The sequence below is a fragment of the Lepeophtheirus salmonis genome, chromosome 12 (genome assembly GCF_016086655.4).
Source record: "Lepeophtheirus salmonis chromosome 12, UVic_Lsal_1.4, whole genome shotgun sequence".
In the NCBI taxonomy this organism is placed as follows: domain Eukaryota; kingdom Metazoa; phylum Arthropoda; class Copepoda; order Siphonostomatoida; family Caligidae; genus Lepeophtheirus; species Lepeophtheirus salmonis.
In genome coordinates, this window is record NC_052142.2 from 11,652,017 (window position 1) to 11,664,722 (window position 12,706).

General features: G+C 31.5%; 1 protein-coding gene and 1 long non-coding RNA gene across 4 annotated transcripts in view; both read left to right on the top strand.

Annotated features, from left to right (window-relative positions):
• Nucleotides 1-12,706, top strand: part of LOC121126690 (zinc finger MYND domain-containing protein 11) — a 27,375-nt gene continuing 14,669 nt past the window's right edge. The window contains exons 1-3 of one of the 3 annotated variants that reach the window (XM_071892059.1): nucleotides 2,955-3,232; nucleotides 3,293-3,354; nucleotides 3,413-3,528. In XM_071892059.1, the coding sequence (XP_071748160.1) occupies nucleotides 3,520-3,528 (9 nt within the window). In that variant the 5' untranslated portion in view covers nucleotides 2,955-3,232; nucleotides 3,293-3,354; nucleotides 3,413-3,519. Of the gene's footprint in view, nucleotides 381-439; nucleotides 721-2,954; nucleotides 3,233-3,292; nucleotides 3,529-12,706 lie in introns of those variants that run through there. The other 2 variants (XM_040721994.2, XM_040721992.2) reach the window with 2 other exon arrangements.
• Nucleotides 1,131-2,816, top strand: LOC139906737 (uncharacterized). The gene is made up of 2 exons (XR_011782559.1): nucleotides 1,131-1,225; nucleotides 1,294-2,816. It is a non-coding gene; the product is annotated as an uncharacterized lncRNA (long non-coding RNA).

Here is a 12,706-nt window from a genome sequence, read left to right on the forward strand (position 1 = left end):
AAAGAGAAGGAAGGAGAGAGAGAGAGAGAGAGAAAGTGGGAGAGTGCTCGCCAGTTCCAGCTAAGAGAGAAGAAGAAAAGTGAGAAAGGGAGAAGTGGAGAAGTGGAGTTCTGCGTTTGCTAGCACAGACTACGAGGAGGGAGTCTTGTTCGAGGTCTGTGGATGGATTCCAGAGGAGTAGGGGAGGGGATACTGAAGAGAAGATAGGGGGTTGTTTGCTTTAACTTACGAAATGGTCACGAAAGAGACCCGCCGAATCTCTTCCTCTGGACGGGCACAACAGCTTTGGGATGCGATCAAAGCCGTTCGACTTCAAAAGCAGATTCCCGCGATTACTCGAATGGGCCGGTACATGAGTCGATATTATCAATTGAAAAAAGGTAATTTTTGGGGGGCCAATGGGACTATTGGAATTGGATGATTTTTTGAGTGATTGTAGATGAGACTCAACGCCTGCTGGATCTAGCGGTGGAAGATAATCTCATCAAGTTAGAAACGAAGATAGGGACGAAGGGAACCAAGTCTGGAATAGAGGAGAAAGCTTATCGATTACCAACGTCTGATATGTTACCAAGGGAGAGGCATGATTGGTATTGCTTCAAATGTCATGCAGGCGGGGAAGTGGTTCTGTGCGCCACATGTCACAGAGTTTACCATGAGGATTGTATTAAAAGTCCCGACTTCATCCCATCAGAGGAATATGTCTGTAAATATTGTGAGGTATGTCTATAGTATATTCTTAGATTTTTAATCTCTTTCAATTTGGATCTGCTCAATTACTTATAATATTTTTCGTATTTTACTACTAACATTAATCGGTGGTAAAAAAAAAAAACCCGGGAAAATGCCACTGAAGAGAATTTTGAAATGCATTACGAAATTACTTTTTTCTATGCTTAGTTTTTGAGTTAATTCGTATTTTGTCATTTCTTAAGAAAGGATGATATTTCGATAATTAATTGTATCATCAGAATTTAATGTGTATAAAAAAAATTATGACATAAATTGAAGCAATTCAATTCCTTAAAACTTCATAAATATTGCTTTTAATTAAAAGTAGACATTTTTAGTTTCATTTCATTATATACATGAGGAATCCTAATATAGATTAATAAGATATACTTATTTATAGTATATTGATTAGGTATATTAACAAACCAGAGACTGCTGTTGAAATTTTCTCGTGCAAGAAGGATTTTTTTTTTGCGAGTCTTATTTCTATACGGTAATAATAATATTTCACTTTCTTATATTTTGTCTTATAACAACTCCCCTCCACTTATATCCTTCCAGATTTGTGCTCCATTTTTTTATATCATTACCTTTTTAAAAAAAAATATTTTTCTCCATCTTTGTACCGTTTGTAAGTCAAGAAAATGTTATGACCTGCACATAGGTGAAACAGACGACATTAGAAAAATGTTATTTTTTTAAAAATCACTCATTAGGAGGAGGCATTAAATTAACACGAAATATGTCTAATTTGATGTTCATTCTTATATAAAAATATCAAATTTGAACAATATCTGATTAATTGACAAGTATCAAAATTAAAAATCATTTGTCGAATTGGATTATTCTGTGTATACTTAAATAATAACAAAATAGAACAGAAAGCTTGATCATGGTAAACAAGCTGAGCGATAAAATAATGTCATTTACTCAACTGAAGAGGAGAGACGAAAAACTTATTGATTCGGTCGTTTTGATTAATCAATGATTGTCTGTGGTGATTTGGATGTTTCTCCTCCTGTAGAGCATTTGGATATATGGATCTACGCCTACCCATCATTCATACGACATTTACACTTTCTATCCACATACTTATCCGTTAAAACTTGAAATTCTGGGATCTCGTCCCTTTGGAAGAGATCTTCATGTCTCACCCCGTATACTTAATCTCCTCTAATGGAGGGATTGTTCGTTGTGGAGATATTCTTAACATCAACGATGTGACAGTTAGTTATAATCTAGTAGATCGCTGTCCATAGGCTCAAGAATACATCCGTTGCTACTGATATTGCATGAAATCATCCTATACTCCGAATACTACTATAATAACTGAGGAATGTAATAAAGAGATACAATATTCGAATAAAAGACCCGGTGACAAAGAGAATCCTCATCTTCTATTGAAACTCTGGTTTAAGTCAACTCCACTTTGTCTCCTACTCTAATTGATTAGTGTCCTTTGTGTATAAAACTAACAAATCACGCCGATATAATTCATTTTATAAGCCTCAGTCTGTGCAATACGGTCTGTACGAATAATAAGTACAAAAATCGATACTTGACACTACAAACCTCACTCTTGAATAATTTTGAGAATCTCTATCTTTTGAAATTGAAAAAAAGTGTAGGGCAATCCTAGACTCGGAACATAATGTGACCCTCTTTACCTAATTTTTTAATCTCCAATGCTACTTTATAATGCGAGGAAAAATATAAGAGACTTTATAACTTCAGTTTACTTCCGAATTGCAAATCTAAGTGTCATTGCAATTTCCAAATTAAATGATTCGGGAATCCTCTTCTAAACTACAAAATTTATTTTCATTGAAATATTATCCTCGTGAGGATTTATAATCTCCAAACAAATAATTTAATTATTTATTATAAGTAAATGTTAACGAAAACAGTATTTTAGTGTTTATAAGTAATAAAGAAGATTTTTTTTTTTAAATGTAACAAAATAGCAAGCCATGTTGTTTATATGTTACAGTTGACAATTTATAATTTTGTAGCAATCCAAATACTCATTACAATAATATCTACATACGGTTGGTTTAGCTTCACCATGCAGAAATAAAAAGAAATAACGGCAATACAGGGATGATGAACACAATACTAAATCAGAAGATAAAAATATCATTATCTTCAAGTGGATAGTCAACAGATCCGTGTATGAATTTCATTTTTTTAAATTCATACCATACAATGTTGATTAAATACGAGGAAGTACTTATTTCATGAATAGTTCCATCGTACTACAATCACATGGCTATGGTAAATATACAAAATCAGATGATTGGGTATTCAATTATGGATTTTTGCTCTTAAAAAATATTATTTACGTTTGTTCTTTCACATGATCGACATGACTGTTGTCAAGAGTTGAGTTTGTTACCTTAGAGCTCAGACTGGGATGGAAACCAACAAGACTCTTCATTTAATTTCAAAATGAGAAAAGTTCACTTTCAGAAATTGAAGAGGATGATACGGTTAAAAAAAGGTAAGTTATACCAAGTCTTTGCAAAATAATAAATTATAATTTCAATTGGTTCATAATCAGGAACAGTAAATCTACTAATAGATGGAATTTCGCCTATATAAGAAATGAAGCCATCCTTTATGGTATAAATACCTTGTAGGCACATTTGTTTGATTTTTTTTTTAATATACTGTTGCAAAGAGGACACATGTTAAAATGGTACAATCTGTTAATCAATACATAAGAACTAATTTGATCGATAACTTTCCAATTATAGATGACAAATGTAGAAATTACAAGAAATCAGTATGTTTCGGGTAAGTGGGAATGTCATTAAAAAAATGGAAATGGAATATCTGATGACACTGGTCTCTATAAACTCTTTGCTTTGTTGATACGTTAGAATTTTCAAAAGAAGGAGCATCCATATTTTTATTTTATTAGCATATACATTTTTTATTATTTATAGTCACTGATATATAGCCAATATTCACATCCCTTGCAACGAGCGTGTGTAGCTCAATTTACGTGCGTCATTTTAAAAAGAAAAGGGGGATGATAATATTCCCTAAATTGCAGTGAGCGTAAAAACACTGCCCGAGAGAATTTCATGAAAATATGGTCACTTTGAGAGACGACATATATACTGACAGATCATTCTATAAACTGTAATGCTCCTTGATACGATAGAATTTTGAAAATAGGGAGGAATAATTAAAAAAAAACATTCATATTTTCCACTTATCACTTCTTTATTAAATATACGTTCAAAACGATATTCACATCCGTTATTGACCAAGCAAAGTTTTTCTTTTTGTCTATTTGTCATATAATACTCTGGGGAATGCCACCTGGAAAGTTGACTATAAGCGTATTTTTATTACTTAAGAATTGATTTTATCCAGATTTGACTGTATATAATATCTGAAACGGGGCATTCTAATGTTTAAAAAAAAAATTGTTACAACTGCAGTTTTTTTATGAAATCATTTGACTACTTAATATTTGTTAACAAGAATTAGTGGTAAAGCTTATATATTTAGATTGTGGAGGTAAATTGCCGTGTTTAAAGCTTATAATTTGAGTTGGATAGCGTAACAAAGTAAAACAATAAATAATAAAATTAACAGACGTTGAAAGAGCACGTTTATTGAAAGCTTTGCTAGGAAAGCACGGGACTCCTTCCTAATTGTCCACAAAAAATTCCAAATAACTTTTTTTCTTATGTTCTAAAGTAAAAAAACAAAACAAAAAACATAAGCAATAGTAATTTGATAGCTTTTAAATGATGCATTAATTATAGTTACATATTATTGCTTTAGTTTACAATGTATCACTAATCAAAAATTCTTCAAAATCCTAATTTCTTCGGAACTCAAGAGTTTATTTATAAAAATCTTAACTTCATTTCTATACTATTTTTTGTATATTTATAAGAGGTATGTTCGATTAAACCTTATTTTCTTTTTATTACTATATAAATGAAATTGTTATTTGTATAACAGAGTAAAGGCTCACCCAATTTTAAAAATATTCTTATCTCTATTCGTTGCCACATTGATATTTCTTACATCAAGGAGTCCTGCAGTTCTAAGATATTAAGGGCTCATTAAAAATGAACCCTCCACAGACAAACAAATCGACAAACTTTGCTTAACTATTATCTTTTTATCTGTAAACCAATTACTAACATTCAAAATCGTGTCAAAGCTTTAATTCGAACTGGATAATTGTTCTTTTGCAAAATAAATTAATAAGGCAATTTATCTAGTTTGAATTAAAGCTTATACGATTTTGAATTTGAATAATTGTATTCCAGGTAAACGGAACATGAATACATTACAGGAAATAATGCAATTATGGGGCAGTAATATTAAGTCATGAAGTCCTTGTGGAAGTTTGTTGGGAGTTTGACTAATGAAGTGGTGATAAATGGCAAATAGATATGATAGTTTTGGTAGGAGTCATAATGGTAATCAAATACGTACACTCTATGTGTATAGACTTTAAATCTTAATCTTTTACTCTCGTGTGAAATCTTTCGTAGTTGGCAACATGTACAGTATATTTTGTTTTTGCCAAAGCTGTTTTCGCTATTCTTTCATTCTTGAGGAGATAACAAATAAGTATGCATTATAACCACGAGTAAATGTGCTCATGAATGAAGTAGAGTAACACTGAGAATTTGTTGAAGAGTTATTCAAGTTTGACTTTTTTCATCAAACATAATATGTAACCTGATATTATTCCCATTTTCCATGGTCTAGACTAACTAAATATAGAAATTACTTGAATTTTGTATCTTAGATATGATTGCCGCAAGAGGCATTTAGGTTTATTGGTGACGTTTTTCAAAAAATACTGCAAAATTCGATGTATATTTTATTATTGTTTTCATTGTAGTGGCCCAAAAGTAGATTTTATAACATTTAAAGTTATGTTAAATTAAAGCTAATAAAATTTTCTTGAATATGGGGTAAACAAGTATATGTATATGAAAATTTTAACTATTTTTATTGCACTACCATACAGTTGACTCCTAAACAATTCGTACTCCTAAAAAAATTATAAGAAAACAGAATTAGTTGTTCATTTTGGATTTACAAACTCATTTAGAATATCCCTTGTCAATCAAAAACTACTCTTAACCAAAAAAAAAATGTTATAATGATTTATTCTTTTTTTCGAAGTTAATTAAAAAAATATCAGTTTTGGCGTTTCATAAGTATTCATACCCGAAAGCAAAATGACTTTATACTTAGTGACATGGCCTCTGGCTTTCTTCAATAAGAATAAGTCCTTACCAAATTAAGGCAAATTCTGGGACTGATTTTGACAGAATCTCCGAAGTTCATTGAGATATATCGGATGTCTTTTCCACATTGCTTTTTTCAATGTAGTCCATAGATTCTCAATAGGGTAAAGGTCAGGATTTTGGGCTGGCTATTCTATGACCCTAAACATATGCCTATTGAGCAGTTTTTGAACATTTTGGGAAATGTGATTTGGATGCAGGACCCACCAATGTCTTCCAAGCTTAAGCATCTCTGCTATTTATGCGGATACATTTCAAGAATCTCGATGTAGTCTTCCTTTTTCATGGTGCCATCAATTTTGTGAAGTTTTCCAGTTCCATTGGCAGCAAAACAAGCAAAAATTTTGTCATACTTTCTCTTTCAATCTTGAAATTGTAGACAATGACAATGTATAGCTAAAATCTAATTATTGTAAACTTTTAATAAAAAGATAATGACTTATAAGGGCAAATACTATATTTTTGGATTAGGAGGAAAGGGATCTTGACATTTTGAGATATTCTGACAATTATCACTTGATAGAATCACGAAAGTAAATGAAAGCTCTCATGTCGAGGAGTTATCCGTGGACTGAAGGATGAGGCCGCAGGAGGAGATCACATCTAATTAAGTAAAGCACTACAACTTTTTCTTGTATCTTACATGGACCATTACAGTATAATTACAGGATGAATGTAATTGGTATCATGGAAAGGAACTTCTATGTCATCAAATCCAATAATTCCTGTAACAAAAAATTAGTATTAACATAAATGAATACAAATTTACATTATAAACTCTAATGATTGTCTAATCATACGTGGAAACTTATTTGAGCAATTATGATCGATTGAGTAAATATTTTCTCTCCTGATACTCCGTTCATAAATTTTTCGTTTCTAACTTATTTCAATATTATGAAGAGGTAGCAATAATTGATTTTAGACTATCCACTATCGCTGTCTCTAATTTCAAGATACAAGAGAATGTATGACGTGCGGGCAAACGACATTTACCTAAGTCCAAAGCTCCAGATATCATACCCAGATTTTGGTTAAAAAAAAGAATCTAGTATTATGAAATAAGGTGAAAAATATATTTTATTACTTTTCCATTATCCTATTCGGTAGAACGGACCTTCAGTGTAATTTTTTTTCTTTTTTTCAATCAAATTAACAAGCTTAAAATTACCAAACTTGGGGATCTACGTCTTGTCTTAAGTATGTTTAAACCTAATATGGAACAACAACTATTACTGTCCTTGCTCCCAATACCCATTTTCATTTTGGAAGAAAACTTATATTTATTTATTGGGGGTTGCTGCGATAGAAGTTTATATTGCAGCCAAGGGGGTGCCAGCTTGAAAAAGTTCGGGAACCCATTCTATAGATCTTCTTTTTTTTATTTTTTTTTATGTTAAAATATGTACATAAAAGTATAATACTTTTTCAACATGGTCACTTATGGCCTCAACTACAAGCCCTGGACGTTGTTTGAAGTACCTGCAGACAGCAACAAGTTTCTGAGTGAGTGTTCTTGATATCTCGCTTCAATGTTGTGATGAAGTTATGAAGTTTTTCACAAACTTGCTTCTTCTAATTTGCTATAGACGTATAGATTTTAAGGGTTGAGGTTGAGTGAGTTAGAAGGCACCAAAAAACTGAAATATTCTTCTTGATCTAGGACAGGTTTCTTAATTTTTTTTGTAAAATTTAATATTTATTTCATAAATATACTTATATTTTTATCATCAAATCCTGAGGAAATTAAATTTAAAGGTCAGAACCTCTTTTTCTGAAGGTTTGCTTGGAAAAAAATAACATCTTACTTTTCATTGGCATTTGAGTAAAAGGAGTTAGTCTTAGGCTTAAAAAGCTCATTTATCAAAGACCCGTATTTGCTTCTAGTAGTTATAGTTTAGTAGTAATATTATCTTTATTAATATTAGTTTACTAGTTGCTGCTGAAAATGCTCAAAGTTGATATAATACATTTGGGGCATTCCATAATGAAAAGCTAACTTTAACAGCAAATATGGCATTTCCAAATAAATGTCTAAAAGAAGGTTTTTTCCATTGAACCCCAAATCTTATATTTTGCATACTTATATACTGAGTAATGTTAATATGTTTGTAACGAAAAATTAGGAAAGGAAAAACAGTTGTTGTGTGTGCTCCTTTATTTATTTATTTTTCATAATTAAATAGGTTGTCCTAGTGTTAACTTCTCCCTTTGAAGTAAGTCTCGACGTTTATGACTTCCAGAAAAAGTACAATTTTTTACCCCCTCATCTTCTTTCAGTGTTTGGATGTTTTGTAGACATGATACCCCCTTTGGTTTGGACGTCCTAAATTTTTAGCCCATATTAATGTTTGATATTACTTTCACTTAAATTTGTTGTGGTATTTTATAATTTAAAACGCACCAATTTATTTGATTGGATTTTCTTCTTGAAGCCTTGACCTCTAATGATTGAATAATATTTTAGTACTACTTGGGGGACTCTTAATATCGGGTTCTCTCCTCCTTCAATTTTTGTTACCTTCTTGCTTCTTTAATTGTGGATAAGCACGAAAATAAACTTCGACCGATTTTTTATATTGTGTATTTTACTTATATTTATCATTATTATGTATATTTATTCATTTTGATACTTTTTGTAAGTGAAATTTGGCTGGGAAGAGTAAGAGTACAATTGCTTATAATGTAAAAAATAACTTGCGAATCCTTCTGTTTTCATAGAGTTTATGTTCCAGGGGGTTCCACTCAGAAAAGTGTGTTATATTGATGTAAGTGGTATGGATTTGTAAATAAAATATATTGGCTATCTTGAAGACCATTGATATCCAGTACTCCCCCCTTTAAAAAATCAGTCCCCCTCCCTATCAACTGGGCGTCATAAATGTATGAACCCCTATTTTGAGTGTAAATTGTTTAAAAAATATATTATTAAATAAATATTTATGAATTTAAATATAATTACAATATTTTCATAGCAGTAATTCTATTTTACCCTTTAAATTTTTTTTTCTACTTATCGTGTTCTTTTATGCAAAATCTTACTAAAATGTAATCACACTTACCAATAAGAGGGTTATCAAATGAGACTAATTGTAGTTGAATATTATATAATATATCTGATTACAGAAAAATCTCGACAAAGTTTTGATTTTCGTCAAGTTTATTAACTAGAGTTACAGGGTGAATGTCTGTAGCATTTATTTAACCATAGAAATAACCTTTTATTCGATTCAGCCACCACCAGCGCTTCGTCCTGCTCCTGAAGCTAGCACAGGGGTTTCTCATGTGAGCAGATTCCAGCCCTTTGGCCTTTTTGGATGGATGGGACTTGTCAAAGGCCATGTCCTCTAACTCCCCTATACGCAGATATTCAAAAGGGTTATGTGAGAGGAGGTGGGGTTCAGGTCTCGACGTCCAAGAAAATTGGAACATTGACTTGGAGCAAATTTTGGACAATATTGTCGGCTTTGCTAAGTCCTGTTGGAACAAACACGGGAGTATGGGCAGAAGCTTAGTAATCCACAGGACGATATTGGTCTTAAAGAGGTTTCATATTGCAGAGCTGTCAGTTATTGAGGATATAGTTATCGTTTAAATTGACCCTGACATTACATTGTTCGACATGATCCTCACAATAATTGATAACTAATTAAGGAATATTTTCCTTTGTAATTTTGATTTGGTAGAATGTTTCTTCTCTTCCCATCGACTGGAGAAATAAATATGTGCATGAAATTATTTTATTCAAACAATTGTCAAATTGAATATCACTAAGAAAATTTTTGAGGGGAATGAATCACTAAATGAATACCCATTCATGTCAATATATTAATTCTAGCAATATTAGTACCAAATAGTGTCACAACACAACCACGTTTGAGGAGATCTTATAAAATTACCTAAGGAATTATCTTCCAGTAAAGTAGAATAGAAACCTAACTAATATAGTTAGGATTACCAAAGGGAAGATAAAAACTTCGAAACTAAACATTTTAGTCCAGGTCCATTCTCGACGTTGATGATTAGATCCTTCAAAGCTATTTTTCTTGTGCTTGGATTGATTTTTTGAAAAGTTCTCTTGGAACGTTTATCGAGAATATTTAATTCCTTCTCTACCTCATCCTCTTCTTGTACTAGAGTCTTATTCCGTCAACAGGCCTTCTTCCTCGTCAACGGAAAACATTGTTATTGCTGTTTCCATGATGAATTTTCTGGCCAACATCTTATGAGATACTTCTAGTAGAAAACGATATCTAAGAGCCAGATAAACCCCTACCAAGAATAGTAAATTTGACATAAGTTTTTTCTCTCATTTTATCATTTAGACTTATACTTTAGAATATCTTCTGCACATATATACCTTTTGCGGAACATAACTTCTTTATTCAAAGACTCTTATTCCTTTAAAGATCTGGGATTCAACTTTTCTGTTAGGGTTATTACTGTTGCTACATATGACAGTTCAAGAACATGATTCAATTCTGTAATTGAAGTCCATATAGATTCTGACATGTAGAAATCCTTGGAAGTTTCTGCTAAATCATCAACAATTCATCGGTGCTCTATGAGCCTATCCAGCATGAGCTTTATGCTCCCTCATCCCGTCGCACAATCTAAGATTGGTATTTTATTTGTCTTTTTGCGAATGGCAGGCAGAACGTTTGAGTTCCTCATATTTTTGACCAGTTGCCGAGCATGATTCAGAATGACAAATTTTCCCCGCTTCAATCAATCTTTCACTACAAGCTAGAGTGCATGAACGCCACACCCTCTGTGGTGTACTGTTGGGACTATACTCATAGTTAATTCTTCGTCATTGCCATCTTTTTGTTCTTTGTTGTCTTCAATTATACTTCCAATGTCTTACTTTAGCAACCGAACTGTCTCACCATTTTCTTAGCCTTTTAAATATTTATAGCAAGGAAATTCTTTAGGTTACGTGTAGCACCATCTACTTACATGAAAATTATTTTCCTTTTTATATTTTCCGTCAGCTCATTTTACTTTTTTTTATATCTTTACATCAAAAAACCCTCACCGTTTCTTGAGAGTCAATTTCAAGCTGATCAGGCATAGATTTCAAGAGCACTCATATCATACATGAATCAAAATAGAGAAGAAAGACTTCCTAATTTACTACAAGATCAACAACATGGTATTTGATAGATTCTTCACTCAAAATAATATTAATTGGATTTGTCGCAACAAAATCCGTCATAAAGAATTGAGATTGGGATGCCCTTTATATGATCTACTTTTATCGTATAAAATTCCTAAATTAGAAAGCTCGGAGATATGTTTTCTTTTCAAGTGCCTCTTTAAATTGAATATAGTGTTATCCGAGGCACCAGCCATTTCTGCCGATCAGATCTTCTCATCAGCTAGAATTTGACAACATAAATTTTCTTCCAAATTCAAGGAAATGCTTGTAAACTTTGGATTTCACTTTTTTAGTCATATCAAAGAAGATTTGTTGAAAATCCAAAAACTTATTTAAAATTTGTTTGTTTATTGGATTTGAGTCAGATATAAATAAATAGCTATATTACTTTAATAATTTTATCAAACTTAAAGGAAAATATATATAATTTAATATTGGAAAAGTTATAAGTGACTGCAACTAATAACCAACAAAGAGGAATACAATTAAAAAGATAGACATGACAAATCTAACTAATATTATAAAATTGAACTTATTATAAAGTAAAAGTAGTTATACTAAATACTATTTTAGTTGCTTCTGGGGAACAGCCACGTTCCTTGAAATTAGAAATAAAATTGCAATACATGTACATGGATGTACAAAGATTGAAGTTTGAAGTGAAGAAAAAATCCCTCCTATAGTATTGTTTTTGTTTTCATAACACCTATTGGATAATATACTTTCAATAGCGTACACAGCTAATTAATGGGAAAATAAATAAATAAAGATAAAAAGGACGCCCAATCACCTATAGGTTTCCACACTTAAATATATTCCAGACTGACGGTAGACTTAATAAAATTTTATCCCAGGAAGGTTAGCATGCCTTACTTTCATGGATTTATAAAGTGTTTTTTTTTTTCATTAATAATAGAAAAAATAAATTAGGGTTATGGAATACCAGTAAATTTTAACGAGTAAGAGTCCTAAGAAAACATAGCAAATCCACTAGTCAGAGTTTACATCTCCCTACCAAAATAATTGTTTTATAAATACACAATGGGCATTATCATAATATAAATATATATTATCTGCACGGTGGTACGAATGTATGTAGTTTGGAAGTGCAACATAAATATATTATATAAGGTTTTCCTTTTTATTTTATTTTTTCCTTGCACCCCAAATACAATTTTGAATTTAAATTTACAAATGTTAAATAATATTATCATTCATGGAGTTTTATTATTTTGCATCTCTGGATTGTTCTGTAAACTATCTAATATTAGTAAACAACGCCTCCAAGTCCATTTGAAAGAATACTTGCTATGGCTATGGTTTTTAAATGTGCTCAATTTATTTATTTCGAAATTATTCAATTGAATTTTATTATTTCAATATGTCAAAGAATACACCAATGTGACAAAGTAAAAGAGGAAAAATAAGTGTAGATGAAGTTATCTTGATAAGGTTAAACGACTTGACTAAGTAAGGGATAATCATTTGGGCTATGCGGATATGCACAAAGTACACATCC